The sequence below is a fragment of the Panulirus ornatus genome, chromosome 20, assembly GCF_036320965.1.
Source record: "Panulirus ornatus isolate Po-2019 chromosome 20, ASM3632096v1, whole genome shotgun sequence".
Taxonomy (NCBI): domain Eukaryota; kingdom Metazoa; phylum Arthropoda; class Malacostraca; order Decapoda; family Palinuridae; genus Panulirus; species Panulirus ornatus.
Window position 1 is genome coordinate 44,856,864 of NC_092243.1, and position 21,666 is coordinate 44,878,529.

General features: G+C 41.8%; 1 protein-coding gene across 1 annotated transcript in view; it reads right to left on the reverse strand.

Annotated features, from left to right (window-relative positions):
• The window catches only part of RabX6 (RAS oncogene family member RabX6), a 98,305-nt gene that overhangs the window by 13,887 nt on the left and 62,752 nt on the right, over window positions 1–21,666 (reverse strand). Inside the window, exon 4 of the mRNA XM_071674821.1 lies at window positions 2,911–3,110. Within this exon, the coding sequence (XP_071530922.1) occupies window positions 2,912–3,110 (199 nt within the window). The 3' untranslated portion in view covers window position 2,911. The remainder of the gene's footprint in view (window positions 1–2,910; window positions 3,111–21,666) is intronic.

Sequence of the window (21,666 nt, forward strand, 5' to 3'; positions counted from 1 at the left end):
TTAATGTGTATATATAGAATGCTCCTAACCCTATAAGAAACACAGTCTTTGTGATAAAGAAGACTCCTTTCCTGCCAGGAATGAGCTATAGGAGCCCATTGTCTTCCAAAACATAAAGATTGACTGAAGAGTAGCCCATATGAGAGTAAACAAAACTAAGGTAGTAAACAAAGAGGGGAAATGTATTGAGGGAAGTAGTGCTTTTATGAGTTGCTGAAGTGTGTGGTATATGGAGGGTGGGATGAGGGCATTTCAGGAAGGGTCATGAGTGGAGAGATTAGAAACATAATTTGCAAGTGAAAGAAAAAAGAGAGGTGTATGGGTACTACCTGTAGCGGAGTGTGACTGACTGGGAGATGTACAAATAGCAGACTTTAGGAAGTAAGGAAGTGAATGATGAGAGAAGAATAAAAAAACAAATGGAAGAATCAGTGAAGAAGCAGATGGGATAGTAGTAACAGGTAAAGAAGAGATGGACCAAGTATTTGAATTGTTAGATAATGAGGTGGTAAATATGGGTTTTTTGGGATGAGGAAGCTTGTAAAGCAAGAAACTCAAGACAAATGGCTTGATGAAAAGATAAGAGTGAAAGCTTTGTGTAAGATGAAGTGTAGCAAAACAGATGGTATGAATGGGATTGCAGTTGAGTTTTTAAGGAAATGGGGAGCTAGTGCTCCTTATTAGTAAAGTCAGGATTTCCAGTGTATGTATGGCCGAAGGTGAGGCGCCTGAGCATTGGCAAAATGTCTGTATAATGCCATTATATAAAAGCATGCAAGACAAAAGGGAATGCTTATACCTCAGATATGCATTATAAGAATGTTGAGTATACCTGTTAAGTTGTATGGGAGAGTGGTGATTGATTAGGATGTGGCATGAACAGAACATCACACTGGGGAGGAGCAATGTGCTCCAGGAACAAAAGAGTATATGTGGCCCTGGTGTCTGCTTTGAAAAATCTGGGTGAGAAATACTTGGAAAAAGAGAGGGATCTGTATATGACAAGTTGACAGAGATACCTTGTGGAAGGTGCTATAAAAATATGGTGGGAGGAAAGCTACCAGATGCAATAAGTTTTTACAGGAAGAGTAAGACACACATGCAAGGAGGAGGAGTGGAGGGTGAGTGGTTTCAAGTTAAGGTGGGTCTGTGGCAAGAGTATGTGATATCACTATGGCTCTTTAATATGTTCATGGATAAGGTGTTGAGAGGTTTATGTGGGGTCTTGGAGAGATGCTAAGGGTGGGTAGACCTGGGAGGACAGTCAACTGCTATTTGTAGATGACATGGTTCTAGTAGCAGAATCTGGTGTCTGAGTTTAGGAGTGTCTGTGAAAGGAGGGTGAAAGTTAATGTAAACAAAAGAAAGGTTAGGAGGATTAGCAGGGAACAAGGGAGGTTGATGTGAGTGTGATTGGAGAAACCTGGAGGAAGTGGAGTGCTTTAGATAGCTTGGAGTGTATATGGCAGTGGATGAAATTATGGGACTTGAAGTGAACTAGTGGGTAAGTGGTTAAATGGGAAAAGGTCACGGATGCAGTGATGAGTATGTGGGATGAGAGGTCACTGTATTTGAGGACAAAGATGGGTGTCTTATGGTAAAGTAGTCTTTATGGTACTACATCCTTGAGTACAGAAGTGGATGGATGTGATGGGTGTGAGGAGATTTGATGGTGAAAGTAATGACAGTGTAAGACAGGGATGTGGTAGTACGTAGAATATGACTGAGAGACCTGAACAAGGTATGTTCAAATGGTCTAGACATATGTCAAGAATAAGCTAAGACAGACTGACTACGAGGAAATACATGTCAGAGGGGGAAATGCAAGGGGAAGAGGAAGACTAAGGAGTTAGAAGGATAAAGTGAAAGATGTTCTGAGTTACCAGGGCCTGAACAAGGATGGGGAGAACTGTGAAGTAAACTAAATACTGTTTGCAGATGACATGGCTCTAGTAGCAGACTGTGACAGAGAAATGCCAGAATCTGGAAGAGTCAGTGAAAGGAGGAAAAGGAGAGTTAATGTTAAGAAAAGAAAGGTTATGAAGATTAGTCGGGGACAGGGTGAGAGGCATGCACGAGATACAGCAAACTGAAAAGCATGTGACACAGCAAATTGGAATGATGTACTGTCAGTGGGCTGAAACAGGGTACATAACATGGTCTATAGGGCCTGGCCGTGGCTCTCATTTTGATTCATTATTAATGACAGGTAATGAGTGGATGCAAACAAAATGAGGGCACTCTTTGTCTGTTCCTACTACTACCTTATTCAAGTGGGAAATGTCGAACAACTATGAAAAACTGAATAAATACATAACATCCTAACAAAATTACAAAAATATATTCTTTAATGGCAGTATGAAAGAAGCTGGAAAAAAGGAAAGCTGGAGTACACTGTCTGTACATGGCTTGGATTCCAAGAATTATGAGGTGGCAGTTGGCACCAGACAGACAGTTAGTATGACAATGACATCGTCAATGAGTGGGGATTAGTGACTGGTCAGTGGGCAGACCCAAGCTATGCCAGCAGGCCACCAGCACCAATGTGGTCAGAAGGCTTGGAGTTGCACATTTCTAAAATAATCCTAAAGGTTCTTTCAGAAACTCATGGGTCAAAATGAGCCTGGAGAAAAATTTTCACTTTTAATCATTTAAATAAATATATAATGATGATAAAAAAGGTAATAAGAAAAAAAATAATTTTCAAAAATAATGTAAGTGACGTTATAATTAGGATGTCAGTTACCAGTAAATTCTGTATCAAATTGCATTGAATTAGTGAGTTACACATAAGACATGCAAACCATATCATACTGTGATTACTGCATTAATTCATCCCTCCATTTCAGAGATTATGCATATTTTCACTACTCATATGGAGAGGTTAACTATTTTCTCTAGTTATCTCACCTCAGCATAAACATGAGTCCTCAGGTTCACCTTCAGGGGGAGTTACTTTAAAAGAATCTTTGTTCATGGTCTCTAATTCTTTCCGAGACCTATTTGAGTCACTAAGTTGTCTTGCTATGTCAGCAAACATTTCTTCAACTCCAGCTCCAGTCTTGCATGAAGTCTTGTATATTCCAGATATAAGGTTGTGACACTGTTCACTGAAAATTAAAAAACATATATAACAAAGAATATTGGATCAGTGAATATTTAGTATATGTACATTACTTATTCAGTCTGATCTACTGCATCTCTTTCCCTATCAGTTTATATGTTGTTTTATGTATAAAGTGTCAACAGACTTTGCCTGCAAGTGTTTACATCTTGAGTGCAGTCACCTTTGGCAAGGCTACATCATCATCATCACAGTACAAAAAGGAATACACTCATAAAATAACAACTCTCACTTAAAAGGAGTCATTGGAGTGCAGCCTTGATGATGCTTGAATTTCATAAAAGGGGTTCTTGGGTTGTATAACTAAGTCATTTATTAAAGAGGATTTCAGTTGCTATTCCAGTTGCTATTTCAGTCATCTATGGAACCACTACCATGGACAAGTTAAGGGCACACTCTTTCTCCCATTGGGGGTTCTTTAACTACAGTCATAAAGCCATTTTTCTAATTTCTGTGATATATTCCTTTTTCTTACATTTACCTATACTGTCTCTTCATTCTTCTTTACTTCATATTTACTTTCCATGAATATTCACTGAAACAAACTTCAGTCTTGTATATTGACATTTCTATATCATCTCTAACTCTGTTCCAATTTATGTCAAGATACAAAATGCACTGACAAACACTGCAATTGCATTCACACTGCAATTGCATCCAAGTATGATGACAAAATGTTCAGCAAGCTATTTACAATGTTTAGTAGACTGAAATTAGAATATGCTTCTCAAGTTGGTCACCTCACTTAACCCTTACACAGTGGCTGACATTAAATGATGTTCTAACTTTTCCTGAATTTGCCTGAATATCTAGTTGATTTATTGTATCATTAGTAGCCTATGCAGGTCTCATCCATCCTAAGAAGATAAGGAAAAAGATTCTGCAACCATAATAGTGCATGGCTGTCCACCTGAAGGCCATGCATCCATAGTGATGGCAATGAAAATAATCTAGATGACCTAAGGTATCTGGAGGAGCACTTAGGTATCATTTCGTAAGAGAGTGAAGAAGATGACAAATGAGAAGAAATAAGTGACAGTGATTTCAGTGAGGGATTACAAGAGAAGAAAGGGCATCCCCATTGAGCTTGTGCGTAGGTCGAAAATTACATAATTTTCTGTAAGTAAGCCTGGGATAATGGAGGTTTTTGGAAACATGGTTAGTAACATAAGAAGGAAGAGGAGACATCCTTAATGAGCTTGTGCTTATGTTAGAAATTACTTAACAAAAGTACCTAGTTTTCTCTTGGTAATCCTGAGGTAATGAAGGACTTTGGTAACATACGATTGATAACAAGAAGGGAGGGGAGGCATCCCCAGTAAACTGAATTCATGGAAAAAATTACATGATAATTGAGCCAAATTTATTCTTTGTAATTCTGAGGAAATAATGGACTTTGATACATGATGATTGCTAAAGACTAAGAACATTTCCAAAAATAACTTCTCCAAGACATGGATCCCACTGAGTCTCCTCATGCTTGTATATAAAGTGAAATGTATAATACTGTAGTCATTGATTTATCTTATCTATAATAGCCCCATGATACATTTGAAATAGATTTGGAGAGTCCTGGTGTTACTCCAAGATCCCTTTCCCAAAAGCTCCTGCAGCTCCAGGCATGCATGACTTCCAGGAGCAAGGAAATTATAGTCCTTTGGAGTGAGAAGCTCTTTGGTGTGACTGTACTCTTTTTTGTCCACAGAAGATGATGCAGCCTTACCAAAGGTGACTTTCCACTTGCTGTGTAACCACAGGCAGGTGAGTCTGGCAACACCAAAGATGTAATATTTTTACTTAAACAGTATCAATGCTGTTAACCAACAACACTGTACTTGTATATAAAATGTGCAATAGTAAATGTGAAGGAAGAGTTTTCAAGTTTAAGGAAAAAAAATAATTCCATATTCTCCCCACATTTCTTAGCCAATCTCTCTCACACTGAATTTTAGTGTGCAAGGTGCAATATTTCTAAATATATTTACATTACCACCAACACCATACCTGTTCATCCAAACAAATAAGTTCAACAGAAAGAAAGAAATATCAACTTCACACGATTTTCTCCATTCTCAGGAACTGTCAAAAGCATCATTCACATGTCTTTGGGTGCTCATTAAGCATGGGACCAGGCCAAAGAAAATGTACTACTATAACTTTCTAAGAATTTTCTGTTACTTTTGAATGCTAATTTATCACTGAATTAGGGAATCTTTTAAATTTTCTTTTTTGCATTGTGATGGAATTTTAAGACTAATGTCTCTTTAAAAGCAATAATTTGAAACTGAAACAGAGAAAATTATTCATTTAATTCCTACTGAACATTCTGAGAATAATGTGTATAAACCAATAGAAAAAGTAAATGGAAACAGAATGGAAATGAAAAGAGCTCATCATGGATACATAAGATTTTTCCATTTAACACAGAAGATAAAATAAACCATAAATGACAGAAAAACAGATGGAAGTGATAACAATTACACTTTATTTTGAGAAAGTAACAGAAGATAATCTAAAAGTAATAAAAGATAGGCTTAAACTGACACACAAGATTGAACTTGATGAGTTATGTGATGCCACAACTGGTATCCACTTATCATGAACAGGTCAAGTAAATGCCTAATATCTTGAGGAAAATAATATGAACATGATTTGCATTGATCTTAATAAGAAAGTAAAGTTTCAGTAATGAACAAACGAGAAATAAAGAATTGTTATCTCTATTGAAAATGATTAAGCATGCATCACACAATAACACAGACTATAAGGCCTAATGTATGGGTCAATGACCAGCTACCACATCCTATTACATCACCGCTGCATACCAAAGGTTCTAGCACTTTATAAATTCTAAAAAATCAGTCAATTATCTATATGATGATACTGTAATCTCAGTTTTGTAAAACTGTAAATGTATAAATAATAATAACTTATGTATTTCTTTATGTACTTGAGTGCTATTTCCCAAATTAGCAAGTTAGCACTGGGGACAGACAAAGAAAGACCACATCTGCTCACATCCAGCTGTTATATGTAATGTGATGTACCCACAGCTTCCTATCCACAACTGGGCCCCACAAACCTTTCCATGGTTTACTCTGGATGCTTCACATGCTCTGGTTCAGTCCAGTGACAGCAGCACATCAACCCCAATACACCACATCGTTCCAATTCACTCCATCCCATGCACACCTTTTAACCTCCTGCATGTCCAGGCCCCGATCACTCATAATCTCCTTCACTCCATTTCTCTATCTCTAGTTTGGTCTCCCTGTTCCCTCTACTTACACATATATACTCTTCGTCAGTCTTTTCTCACTCATTCTCTCCATATGCCCAAACTATTTCAGCACACCATCTTTTATTCTCTCAACCACATTCAATTTCATTTCCACAAATTTCTCTTACCCTTTCATTACTTACTTGATCGAACCACCTGACACCACATACAATCCTCAAACATTTCATTTCCAATACATCCACCCTCCCCCTTACAGCCTTATCTATAGCTCATGCCTCACGTTCATATAATATGTTGAGACTAATATTCCTTCAAACATATCCAATTTTGCCCTGCTATATAATATTCTCTCTTTCCACACATTCTTCAGCACTTCCAGAACCTTCGCTCACTCCCCCACCCTATAACTCACTTCCGCTTCCATGGGTCCATTCGCTGCCATATCCACTCTCAGATATCTGTAGCACTTCACTTCCTCTAGGTTTTCTCCATTCAAACTCATACCTCAACTAACACGTCCCACAACCTAGCTGAACCTAATAACCTTGCTTTATTCACATTCACCTTCAACTTTCTTCCTTCAAACATTCTTCCAAACTCAGTTATTAACTTCTGCAGTTTGTCACTTGAATCTGCCAACAATGCTGTAGTGGTTTGGTGGTAAGTGTTCCTGACCATGACGCATTCTCAGGCCACCCAGTATCAAGCACGTAGGTCAAATCCTGATTGCGGCAGTCGGTCCACAGTCAACTCGGTTGTTCATTCACCTCTAAGGGTTAGTCGATAAAATGTGTACCTATCTGCGTATTGTAGAAGGTGACTAAAAGGGGTGGGAGTTGGGGAGCCTGGAAATCCTTTCCTGTGTCACTTTTCCAAAAGAAGGAACAGAGATGGGGTCCAAGTGAGGATTTTTCCTCCAAGGCTGTCATCTGTTCTTGACACTACCACCTTGCTAACATGGAAAATGGCAAAGGAGCCAAGTGGAGAGTGCTCAACCTCCTTGTAGGATCAGATTGGGGAGTCTAAATGTGTGTGGATGTAACCAAGATGAGAGGAAAGGAAAGATAGGTGGTATATTTGAAGAAAGGAGGCAAATCTTCAGGCTTTCAGTGAAATGAAGCTCAAGGGTAAAGGGGAAGAATGGTTTGGAAAAGTCTTGGGAGCAAAGTCAGGGGTTGGTGAAAGGACAAGAGCTAAAGAAGGAGAAGCAGTACTCTTAAAGCAGTTGTAGGAGTGTGTGATAGTGTGTAAGGAAGTAAATTCTAGACTGATGTGGGTAAAACTGCAAGTGGATGGCAGGTGCTTGTGCACCTGGCCACAAGAAGAAAGATCTTGAGATTGAAGTGTTTTGGGAGTAGCTGAGTGAATGTGTCAGCAGTTTTGATTAAAAAGACTAGATATTAGTGATGGGTGATTTAAATGTGAAGGTGAGTAATGTGGCAGTTGAGGGTATAATTGATGTATTCAGTGTTGTGAATGGAAGTGGTGAAGAGCTTATGGATTTGTGTGCTGAAAAAAGACTGGTGATTAGGAATAACTAGTTTAAAAAGAGAAATACTCAAGAACACATATGTGAGTATGGGAGATGGTCAAAAGGCATTATTATATTATGTGTTAATTGATAGGCGTGTAAAAGAGACTTGGATGTTAATGACATGAGAGGGGCAGCTGGTGAGATGCCTGATCACTATCCTGTGGAGATGCAGGTGAAGATTTGTAGAGGTTTTCAAAAAAAGAAGAGAGAATGTCTGGAAGAAGAGAGTGGTGACAGTAAGTGAGCTTGGAAAGGAGATTGAGTGTTGAATGACAAAAGGTGAGAGCAAATGATGTGAGGGTAGTATGTGATGAATGGGATATATTTAGGGAAGCATTGATGGCACAGGCAAGAGATGTATGTGGCATGAGAAAGGTGGGAGGTGGGCAGATTAGAAAGGGTAGTGAGTAGTGGGATGAAGAAGTAAAGTTGTTAGTGAAAGAGAAAAGAGAGGCATTTGGATGATACTTGCAAGGAAGGAGTGCAAATGACTGGGAGATGTATAAGAGAAAGTGGCAGGAGGTAAAGAGGAAGGTGCAAGAGTAGAAAAAGGGTAAATGAGAGTTGGGGTGAGAGAGTATCATTAACTACAGGGAGAATAAAAAGATGTTTTGGAAGGAGGTAAATAATGTGCATACGATGAGAACAAATAGGACATCAGAGAAGGGGGAAATGATAGCAGGTAGTAATGAAATGAGGAGGAGATGAAGTGAGTATTTTGAAGGTTTGTTGAATGTGTTTGATAATAGAGTGGCAGATGTAGGGTGTTTTGGTTGGGATGGTGTGCAAAGTGAGAGTCAGGGAGAGTGGTTTGGTGAAAAGATAAGAGGTGGTGAAAGCCTTGTGGAAAATGAAATCCGGCAAGGTGGCGGGGTTGGATGGTATTGCAGATGAATTCATTAAGAAAGGAGGCAACTGTGTTGTTGACTGGTTGGTAAGGATATTCAATGTATGCATGGATCATGGTGAAGTGCCTGAGGATTGGTGGAATGCAGGTATAGTGCCATTTTACAAAGGCAAAGGGGATAAAGGTGAGTGTTCAAACTAAAGAGGCACAAGTCTGTTGAGTATTCCTGGAAAATTGTATGGGAGGGTACTGATTGAGAGGGTAAAGGCATGTACAGAGCATCAGACTGGAGAAGAGCAGTGTGGTTTCAGAAATGGTAGAGGATGTGTGGATCAGGAGTTTGCTTTGAAGAATGTGCGAGAAATACCTAGAGAAACACATGGATTTGTATGCAACATTTATGGATCTGGAGAAGGCATATTCCAGGGTGGATAGAGATACTTTGTGGAAGGTCTCAAGAGTATATGGTGTAGGAGGTAAGCTGCTAGAAGCAGTAAGAAGTTTTTATTGAGGTTGAAAGGCATGTGTATCAGGAGGAAGAAAGGAAAGTGATTGGTTCACAGTGAAGGTTGCTGATAAAAAGAATGTGGATGAGAGAGCAGAAGAGGGTGTGTTGAAATGGTTTGGACTTAATGGAGAGAATGAGTGAGGAAAGGTTAACAAAGAGGATATATGTCAGAGTTGGAAGGAACAAGCAGAAGTGGGAGATCAAATTGGAAGTGGAAGGACGGAGTGAAAAAGAGTTTGAACAATCAGGGCCTGAACATACAGGAGGGTGAGAGGCATGCAAGGAATCGAGTGAATTGGAACGATGTGGTATACTGGGGTTGATGTTCAGTCAATGGAATGAACCAGGGCATGTGAAACATCTGGGTCAAACCAGGGAAAGGTCGGTGGGGCCTATGGGGTGGGGAAGCCGGCTTTCATCTGCAATGCTTTCACTACCCCTGGGGATAGGGGAGAAAGAATACTTCCCACATATTCCCTGTGTGCAGTAGAAGGCAACTAAAAGGGGAGGGAGTGGGAGGCTGGAAATCCTCCCCTTCAATTTCTAATTTTCCAAAAAAGGAACAGAGAAGGGGGCCAAGTGAGGAAATTTCCTCTAAGGCTCAGTCCTCTGTTAACGCTGCCTCGCTAGGGTGGGAAATGGCGGATGTGGATGGAAAAAAAAAAATAATAGTAATAATCCCTGAGGACTATTATCTCTGAGGTAGAAGGGAAAGAATTCTACATACATATTTCCTGCTTGTCGCACTAGGCAAATAAAAGGAGCAGGAGCACAAGGCTGTAAGCCCTCCCCTTCTTGTATTTCAATTTGCACTAGGCAAATAAAAGGAGCAGGAGCACAAGGCTGTAAGCCCTCCCCTTCTTGTATTTCAATTTCTAAAAGAGGAAACAGAAGGAGCCAAGCAGGGAGTGCTCATCCTCCTCAAAGGCTCAGGCTGGGGTGTCTGAATGTGTGTGGATGTAACCAAGATGAGAGGAGAGGAGAGGTAGGTAGTATATTTGAGGAAAGAAACCTGGATGTTCTGGCTCTGAGTGAAACAAAGCTCATGGGTAAAGGGGAAGAACTGTTTGGATATGTCTTAGGAGTAGAGTCAGGGGCTGTGAGGGGACAAGAGATAAGAAAGGAGGAGCACTTCTACTGAAGCAGGAGTTGTGGGTGTGTGTGAAAGAGTGTAAGGAAGTAAATTCTAGATTGATGTGCGTAAAACTGAAAGTGGAAGGCAAGAGATGGGTGAGTATTGGTGTTTATGCACCTGGCCACGAGAAGAAAGATCATGCGAGGCAAGTGTTTTGGGAGCAGCTACTTGAGTGTGGCAGTAGTTTTGAAGTACAAGACCAGGGTATTAGTGATGGGTATTCTAAAGTGTAGGTGAGAATGTGGCAGTTTAGGGTATAACTGGGGAGCATGGGGTATTCAGATTATTAATGGAAATGGTGAGGAGTTTGGAGTTATGTGATAAGAAAAAAAAAAAAAAGAGGTGAATGGGAATACCTGGTGTAAAAAGAGAGGTATATACAAGCTGAGAGTAAATATGAATAAGAGCAAGGTTACTAGGTATAGAAGGGCTGAGGGACATGTCAATTTGGAGGTAAGTTTTAATAGAGAAAAACTGGAGGAAGTGAAGTGTTTTAGATACCTGGGAATGGATTTGGCAGTGAATGGAACCATGGAAGCGGAAGTGAGTCACAGGGTGAGGGAGAGGGCAAAGGTTCTGGGAGCGTTGAAGAATGTGTGGAATGCGAGAACATTATCTCAGAAAGCAAAAATGGGTATGTTTGAAGGAATAGTGGTTCCAACAATGTTATATGATTGCGAGGCATGGGCTATAGATAGGGTTGTGTGGAGGAGGGTGGATGTGTTGGAAATGAGATGTTTGAGGACAATATGTGGTGAGGTGGTTTGATCGAGTAAGTAATGAAAGAGTAAGAGAAATGTGTGGTAATAAAAAGAGTGTGGTTGAGAGATGGCAGAAGAGGGTGTATTGAAATGGCTTGGTCAAATGGAGAGAATGAGTGAGGAAAGATTGACAAAGAAGATATATGTGTCAGAGGTGGAGGGAACGAGGAGAAGTGGGAGACCAAACTGGAGGTGGAAGGATGGAGTGAAAAAGATTTTGAGCGATTGGGGCCTGAACATGCAGGAGGGTGAAAGGCGTGCAAGGAGTAGAGTGAATTGGAACGATGTGGTATACCGGGGTTGGCGTGCTGTCAGTGGATTGAATCAGGGCATGTGAAGCGTCTGGGGTAAACCATGGAAAGCTGTGTAGGTATGTATATTTGCGTGTGTGGATGTATGTATATACATGTGTATGGGGGTGGGTTGGGCCATTTCTTTCGTCTGTTTCCTTGCGCTACCTCGCAAACGCGGGAGACAGTGGCAAAAAAAAAAAAAAAAAAAAAAAAAAAAAAAAAAAAAAAAAAATTTTCAAACTATTCGCCATTTCCCGCATTAGCAAGGTAGCGTTAAGGACAGAGGACTGGGGGTTTGAGGGAATATCCTCAACTGGCCCCCTTCTCTGACCCTTCTTTTGGAAAATTAAAAAAAAAAAAGAAAAAAAAACAAGAGGGGAGGATTTCCAGCCCCCCGCTCCCTTCCCTTTTAGTCGCCTTCTACGACACGCAGGGAATACATGGGAAGTATTCTTTCTCCCCTATCCCCTGGGATAATATATATATCCCTGGGGATAGGGGAGCAAGAATACTTCCCACGTATTCCCTGCGTGTCGTAGAAGGCGACTAAAAGGGGAGGGAGCGGGGGGCTGGAAATCCTCCCCTCTAGTTTTTTTTTTAATTTTCCAAAAGAAGGAACAGAGAATTGGGCCAGGTAAGGGTAGTCCCTCAAAGGCTCAGTCCTCTGTTCTTAACGCTACCTCGCTAATGTGGGAAATGGCGAATAGTTTGAAAAAAAAAAAGAAAAAAAAAAAAAAAAAAAAATATATATATATATATATATATATATATATATATATATATTTTTTTGCTTTGTCGCTGTCTCCTGCGTTTGCGAGGTAGTGCAAGGAAACAGACGAAAGAAATGGCCCAACCCACCCCCATACACATGTATATACATACACGTCCACACACACAAATATACATACCTACACAGCTTTCCATGGTTTACCCCAGACGCTTCACATGCCCTAATTCAATCCACTGACAGCACGTCAACCCCGGTATACCACATCGATCCAATTCACTCTATTCCTTGCCCTCCTTTCACCCTCCTGCATGCTCAGGCCCCGATCACACAAAATCTTTTTCACTCCATCTTTCCACCTCCAATTTGGTCTCCCACTTCTCCTCGTTCCCTCCACCTCCGACACATATATCCTCTTGGCCAATCTTTCCTCACTCATTCTCTCCATGTGCCCAAACCATTTCAAAACATCCTCTTCTGCTCTCTCAACCACGCTCTTTTTATTTCCACACATCTCTCTTACCCTTACGTTACTTACTCGATCAAACCACCTCACACCACACACTGTCCTCAAACATCTCATTTCCAGCACATCCACCCTCCTGCGCACAACTCTATCCATAGCCCACGCCTCGCAACCATACAACATTGTTGGAACCACTATTCCTTCAAACATACCCATTTTTGCTTTCTGAGATAATGTTCTCGACTTCCACACATTCTTCAAGGCTCCCAGGATTTTCGCCCCCTCCCCCATCCTATGAATCACTTCCGCTTCCATGGTTCCATCCGCTGCCAGATCCACTCCCAGATATCTAAAACACTTTACTTCCTCCAGTTTTTCTCCATTCAAACTTACCTCCCAATTGACTTGACCCTCAACCCTACTGTACCTAATAACCTTGCTCTTATTCACATTTACTCTTAACTTTCTTCTTTCACACACTTTACCAAACTCAGTCACCAGCTTCTGCAGTTTCTCACATGAATCAGCCACCAGCGCTGCATCATCAGCGAACAACAACTGACTCGCTTCCCAAGCTCTCTCATCCACAACAGACTTCATACTTGCCCCTCTTTCCAAAACTCTTGCATTCACCTCCCTAACAACCCCATCCATAAACAAATTAAACAACCATGGAGACATCACACACCCCTGCCGCAAACCTACATTCACTGAGAACCAATCACTTTCCTCTCTTCCTACACGTACACATGCCTTACATCCTCGATAAAAACTTTTCACTGCTTCTAACTTGCCTCCCACACCATATATTCTTAATATATATATATTATTTATTTTTTTTTTATTATACTTTGTCGCTGTCTCCCGCGTTTGCGAGGTAGCGCAAGGAAACAGACGAAAGAAATGGCCCAACCCCCCCCATACACATGTATATACATACGTCCACACACGCAAATATTCATACCTACACAGCTTTCCATGGTTTACCCCAGACGCTTCACATGCCTTGATTCAATCCACTGACAGCACGTCAACCCCGGTATACCACATCGCTCCAATTCACTCTATTCCTTGCCCTCCTTTCACCCTCCTGCATGTTCAGGCCCCGATCACACAAAATCTTTTTCACTCCATCTTTCCACCTCCAATTTGGTCTCCCTCTTCTCCTCGTTCCCTCCACCTCCGACACATATATCCTCTTGGTCAATCTTTCCTGACTCATTCTCTCCATGTGCCCAAACCACTTCAAAACACCCTCTTCTGCTCTCTCAACCACGCTCTTTTTATTTCCACACATCTCTCTTACCCTTACGTTACTCACTCGATCAAACCACCTCACACCACACATTGTCCTCAAACATCTCATTTCCAGCACATCCATCCTCCTGCGCACAACTCTATCCATAGCCCACGCCTCGCAACCATACAACATTGTTGGAACCACTATTCCTTCAAACATACCCATTTTTGCTTTCCGAGATAATGTTCTTGACTTCCACACATTCTTCAAGGCCCCCAGAATTTTCGCCCCCTCCCCCACCCTATGATCCACTTCCGCTTCCATGGTTCCATCCGCTGCCAGATCCACTCCCAGATATCTAAAACACTTCACTTCCTCCAGTTTTTCTCCATTCAAACTCACCTCCCAATTAACTTGACCCTCAACCCTACTGTACCTAATAACCTTGCTCTTATTCACATTTACTCTTAACTTTCTTCTTCCACACACTTTACCAAACTCAGTCACCAGCTTCTGCAGTTTCTCACATGAATCAGCCACCAGCGCTGTATCATCAGCGAACAACAACTGACTCACTTCCCAAGCTCTCTCATCCCCAACAGACTTCATACTTGCCCCTCTTTCCAAAACTCTTGCATTTACCTCCCTAACAACCCCATCCATAAACAAATTAAACAACCATGGAGACATCACACACCCCTGCCGCAAACCTACATTCACTGAGAACCAATCACTTTCCTCTCTTCCTACACGTACACATGCCTTACATCCTCGATAAAAACTTTTCACTGCTTCTAACAACTTTCCTCCCACACCATATATTCTTAATACCTTCCACAGAGCATCTCTATCAACTCTATCATATGCCTTCTCCAGATCCATAAATGCTACATACAAATCCATTTGCTTTTCTAAGTATTTCTCACATACATTCTTCAAAGCAAACACCTGATCCACACATCCTCTACCACTTCTGAAACCACACTGCTCTTCCCCAATCTGATGCTCTGTACATGCCTTCACCCTCTCAATCAATACCCTCCCATATAATTTACCAGGAATACTCAACAAACTTATACCTCTGTAATTTGAGCACTCACTCTTATCCCCTTTGCCTTTGTACAATGGCACTATGCACGCATTCCGCCAATCCTCAGGCACCTCACCATGAGTCATACATACATTAAATAACCTTACCAACCAGTCAATAATACAGTCACCCCCTTTTTTAATAAATTCCACTGCAATACCATCCAAACCCGCTGCCTTGCCAGCTTTCATCTTCCACAAAGCTTTCACTACCTCTTCTCTATATATATATATATATATATATACATACAAATGGATTTGTATGTAGCATTTATGGATCTGGAGAAGGCATATGATAGAGTTGATAGAGATGCTCTGTGGAAGGTATTAAGAATATATGGTGTGGGAGGCAAGTTGTTAGAAGCAGTGAAAAGTTTTTATCGAGGATGTAAGGCATGTGTACGTGTAGGAAGAGAGGAAAGTGATTGGTTCTCAGTGAATGTAGGTTTGCGGCAGGGGTGTGTGATGTCTCCATGGTTGTTTAATTTGTTTATGGATGGGGTTGTTAGGGAGGTAAATGCAAGAGTCTTGGAAAGAGGGGCAAGTATGAAGTCTGTTGGGGATGAGAGAGCTTGGGAAGTGAGTCAGTTGTTGTTCGCTGATGATACAGCGCTGGTGGCGGATTCATGTGAGAAACTGCAGAAGCTGGTGACGGAGTTTGGTAAAGTGTGTGGAAGAAGAAAGTTAAGAGTAAATGTGAATAAGAGCAAGGTTATTAGGTACAGTAGGGTTGAGGGTCAAGTCAATTGGGAGGTGAGTTTGAATGGAGAAAAACTGGAGGAAGTGAAGTGTTTTAGATATCTGGGAGTGGATCTGTCAGCGGATGGAACCATGGAAGCGGAAGTGGATCATAGGGTGGGGGAGGGGGCGAAAATTTTGGGAGCCTTGAAAAATGTGTGGAAGTCGAGAACATTATCCCGGAAAGCAAAAATGGGTATGTTTGAAGGAATAGTAGTTCCAACAATGTTGTATGGTTGCGAGGCGTGGGCTATGGATAGAGTTGTGCGCAGGAGGATGGATATGCTGGAAATGAGATGTTTGAGGACAATGTGTGGTGTGAGGTGGTTTGATCGAGTAAGTAACGTAAGGGTAAGAGAGATGTGTGGAAATAAAAAGAGCGTGGTTGTGAGAGCAGAAGAGGGTGTTTTGAAATGGTTTGGGCACATGGAGAGAATGAGTGAGGAAAGATTGACCAAGAGGATATATGTGTCGGAGGTGGAGGGAACGAGGAGAAGAGGGAGACCAAATTGGAGGTGGAAAGATGGAGTGAAAAGGATTTTGTGTGATCGGGGCCTGAACATGCAGGAGGGTGAAAGGAGGGCAAGGAATAGAGTGAATTGGAGCGATGTGGTATACAGGGGTTGACGTGCTGTCAGTGGATTGAATCAAGGCATGTGAAGCGTCCGGGGTAAACCATGGAAAGCTGTGTAGGTATGTATATTTGCGTGTGTGGACGTGTGTATGTACATGTGTATGGGGGGGGTTGGGCCATTTCTTTCGTCTGTTTCCTTGCGCTACCTCGCAAACGCGGGAGACAGCGACAAAGTATAAAAAAAAAAAAAAAAAAAAATATATATATATATATACATATCTTTCTTTCTGTCAAACTATTCGCCATTTCCCGCATTAGCAAGGTAGCGTTAAGAACAGAGGACTGGGCCTTTGAGGGAATATCCTCACCTGGCCCCCTTCTCTGTTCCTTCTTTTGGAAAAATAAAAAAAAAAAATAGAGAGAGGAGGATTTCCAGCCCCCCGCTCCCTCCCCCTTTAGTCGCCTTGTGCGACACGCAGGGAATACGTGGGAAGTATTCTTTCTCCCCTATCCCCAGGGATAGGGGAGAAGCCCCACATGGCATAACAACCCCCTTCCCCCTCATGTGTGCAAGGTAGTGCTAGGAAAAGACAACACAGGCCCCATTCGTTCACACTCAGTCTCTAGCTGTCATGAAATAATGCACCGAAACCACAGCTCCCTTTCCACATCCGGGCCCCACAGAACTTTCCATGGTTTACCCCAGACGCTTCACATGCCCTGGTTCAATCCATTGACAGCATGTCGACCCCAGTATACCACATCGTTCCAATTCACTCTATTCCTTGCACGCCTTTCACCCTCCTTCATGTTCAGGCCCCGATCACTCAAAATCTTTTTCACTCCATCTTTCGAACTCCAATTTGGTCTCCCACTTCTCCTCGTTCCCTCCATCACTGACACATATATCCTCTTGGTCAATCTTTCCTCACTCATTCTCTCCATGTGACCAAACCATTTCAAAACACCCTCCTCTGCTCTCTCAACCACACTCTTTTTGTTTCCACACATCTCTCTTACCCTTACATTACTTACTCGATCAAACCACCTCACACCACATATTGTCCTCAAACATCTCATTTCCAGCACATCCACCCTCCTGCGCTCAACTCTATCCATAGCCCAAGCCTCGCAGCCATACAACATTGTTGGAACCACTATTCCTTCAAACATACCCACTTTTGCTTTCCGAGATAATGTTCTTGACTTCCAAACATTCTTCAAGGCTCCCAGAATTTTCGTCCCTTCCCCACCCTATGATTCACTTCCGCTTCCATAGTTCCATCCGCTGCCAGATCCACTCCCAGATATCTAAAACACTTTACTTCCTCCAGTTTTTCTCCATTCAAACTTACCTCCCAATTGACTTGACCCTCAACCCTACTGTACCTAATAACATTGCTCTTATTCACATTTACTCTTAACTTTCTTCTTTCACACACTTTATCAAACTCAGTCACCAGCTTCTGCAGTTTCTCACATGAATCAGCCACCAGCGCTGTATCATCAGCGAACAACAACTGACTCACTTCCCAAGCTCTCTCATCCACAACAGACTGCATACTTGCCCCTCTTTCCAAAACTCTTGCATTCACCTCCCTAACAACCCCATCCATAAACAAATTAAACAACCATGGAGACATCACACACCCCTGCCGCAAACCTACATTCACTGAGAACCAATCACTTTGCTCTCTTCCTACATGTACACATGCCTTACATCCTCAATAAAAACTTTTCACTGCTTCTAACAACTTGCCTCCCACACCATATATTCTTAATACCTTCCACAGAGCATCTCTATCAACTCTATCATATGCCTTCTCCAGATCCATAAATGCTACATACAAATCCATTTGCTTTTCTAAGTGTTAGTGGTTTTGATGCACGAGACCGGGTTATAGTGATGGGTGATTTGAATGCAAAGGTGAGTAATGTGGCAGTTGAGGGAATAATTGGTATACATAGGGTGTTCAGTGTTGTAAATGGAAATGGTGAAGAGCTTGTACATTTATGTGCTGAAAAAGGACTGGTGATTGGGAATACCTGGTTTAAAAAGCGAGATATACATAAGTATACGTATGTAAGTAGGAGAGATGACCAGAGAGCATTATTGGATTACGTGTTAATTGACAGGCGCGCGAAAGAGAGACTTTTGGATGTTAATGTGCTGAGAGGTGCAACTGGAGGGATGTCTGATCATTATCTTGTGGAGTCTAAGGTGAAGATTTGTATGGGTTTTCAGAAAAGAAGAGTGAATGTTGGGGTGAAGAGGGTGGTGAGAGTAAGTGAGCTTGGGAAGGAGACTTGTGTGAGGAAGTACCAGGAGAGACTGAGTACAGAATGGAAAAAGGTGAGAACAATGGAAGTAAGGGGAGTGGGGGAGGAATGGGATGTATTTAGGGAATCAGTGATGGATTGCGCAAAAGATGCTTGTGGCATGAGAAGAGTGGGAGGTGGGTTGATTAGAAAGGGTAGTGAGTGGTGGTATGAAGAAGTAAGATTATTAGTGAAAGAGAAGAGAGAGGCATTTGGACGATTTTTGCAGGGAAAAAATGCAATTGAGTGGGAGAGGTATAAAAGAAAGAGACAGGAGGTCAAGAGAAAGGTGCAAGAGGTGAAAAAGAGGGCAAATGAGAGTTGGGGTGAGAGAGTATCATTAAATTTTAGGGAGAATAAAAAGATGTTCTGGAAGGAGGTAAATAAAGTGCGTAAGACAAGGGAGCTCGTGACTGAGTTTGGTAAAGTGTGTGGAAGAAGAAAGTTAAGAGTAAATGTGAATAAGAGCAAGGTTATTAGGTACAGTAGGGTTGAGGGTCAAGTCAATTGGGAGGTGAGTTTGAATGGAGAAAAACTGGAGGAAGTGAAGTGTTTTAGATATCTGGGAGTGGATCTGGCAGCGGATGGAACCATGGAAGCGGAAGTGGATCATAGGGTGGGGGAGGGGGCGAAAATTCTGGGGGCCTTGAAGAATGTGTGGAAGTCAAGAACATTATCTCAGAAAGCAAAAATGGGTATGTTTGAAGGAATAGTGGTTCCAACAATGTTGTATGGTTGCGAGGCGTGCGCTATGGATAGAGTTGTGCGCAGGAGGATGGATGTGCTGGAAATGAGATGTTTGAGGACAATGTGTGGTGTGAGGTGGTTTGATCGAGTGAGTAACGTAAGGGTAAGAGAGATGTGTGGAAATAAAAAGAGCGTGGTTGAGAGAGCAGAAGAGGGTGTTTTGAAGTGGTTTGGGCACATGGAGAGAATGAGTCAGGAAAGATTGACCAAGAGGATATATGTGTCGGAGGTGGAGGGAACGAGGAGAAGAGGGAGACCAAATTGGAGGTGGAAAGATGGAGTGAAAAAGATTTTGTGTGGTCGGGGCCTGAACATGCAGGAGGGTGAAAGGAGGGCAAGGAATAGAGTGAATTGGAGCGATGTGGTATACCGGGGTTGACGTGCTGTCAGTGGATTGAATCAAGGCATGTGAAGCGTCTGGGGTAAACCATGGAAAGCTGTGTAGGTATGTATATTTGCGTGTGTGGACGTATGTATATACATGTGTATGGGGGGGGTTGGGCCATTTCTTTTGTCTGTTTCCTTGCGCTACCTCGCAAACGCGGGAGACAGCGACAAAGTATATAAAAAAAAAAAAAAAATATATATATATATATATATATATATATATACTCTTAACTTTCTTCTTTCACACACTTTACCAAACTCAGTCACCAGCTTCTGCAGTTTCTCACATGAATCAGCCACCAGTGCTGTATCATCAGCGAACAACAACTGACTCACTTCCCAAGCTCTCTCATCCACAACAGACTTCATACTTGCCCCTCTTTCCAAAACTCTTGCATTCACCTCCCTAACAACCATATCCATAAACAAATTAAACAGCCATGGAGACATCACACACACCTGCCGCAAACCTACATTCACTGAGAACCAATCACTTTCCTCTCTTCCTACACGTACACATGCCTTACATCCTCGATAAAAACTTTTCACTGCTTCTAACAACTTGCCTCCCACACCATATATTCTTAATACCTTCCACAGAGCATCTCTATTAACTCTATCATATGCCTTCTCCAGATCCATAAATGCTACATACAAATCCATTTGCTTTTCTAAGTATTTCTCACATACATTCTTCAAAGCAAACACCTGATCCACACATCCTCTACCACTTCTGAAACCACAGGGTTATTAGGTACAGTAGGGTTGAGGGTCAAGTCAATTGGGAGGTAAGTTTGAATGGAGAGAAACTGGAGGAAGTAAAGTGTTTTAGATATCTGGGAGTGGATCTGGCAGCGGATGGAACCATGGAAGTGGAAGTGAATCATAGGGTGGGGGAGGGGGCGAAAATCCTGGGAGCCTTGAAGAATGTGTGGAAGTCGAGAACAATATCTCGGAAAGCAAAAATGGGTATGTTTGAAGGAATAGTGGTTCCAACAATGTTGTACGGTTGCGAGGCGTGGGCTATGGATAAAGTTGTGTGCAGGAGGGTGGATGTGCTGGAAATGAGATGTTTGAGGACAATATGTGGTGTGAGGTGGTTTGATCGAGTAAGTAATGTAAGGGTTAGAGAGATGTGTGGAAATATAAAGAGCGTGGTTGAGAGAGCAGAAGAGGGTGTTTTGAAATGGTTTGGGCACATGGTGAGAATGAGTGAGGAAAGATTGACCAAGAGGATATATGTGTCGGAGGTGGAGGGAACGAGGAGAAGTGGGAGACCAAATTGGAGGTGGAAAGATGGAGTGAAAAAGATTTTGAGTGATTGGGGCCTGAACATGCAGGAGGGTGAAAGGCCGGCAAGGAATAGAGTGAATTGGATCGATGTGGTATACCGTCTGTTTCCTTGCGCTACCTCGCAAACGCGGGAGACAGCGGCAAAAAAAAAAAAAAAAAAAAAAAAAAAAAAAAAAAAAAAAAAAATTAAAGAATGTGTTTGAGAAATACTTAGGGAAACAGGTAGATTTGTTTGTGGCACTTATGGAACTGGAGAAAGCATATGATAGGGTTGATATAGAAGCCTTCTGGAAGGTCTTAAATATATGGTGTGGGAGGAAAGCATCTAAAGGCAGAGATGTTTTTATCAAGGGTGTAAGGCATGTGAACAGGCAGATACAGAGAGTGAGTGGTTCCAAGTGAAGGCTGGTTTACAGAAGGGGTGTGTAATATCACTATGGTTGTTCATTTTGTTACAGATTGCATGGTATGGAAGGTAAATGCAAGAGTCTTAGAGAAAGGGGTGAGTTTGCAGTCTGTGGGGGATGAAGAGGCCTGGAAAGTAAGTCAGTTGTTGTTTGCTGATGACACTGTACTAGTGGCAGATATGTGTGAAAAATTGCAGAAGTTGGTGATTGAGTTTGAATGATTGTGTGTTGAGACT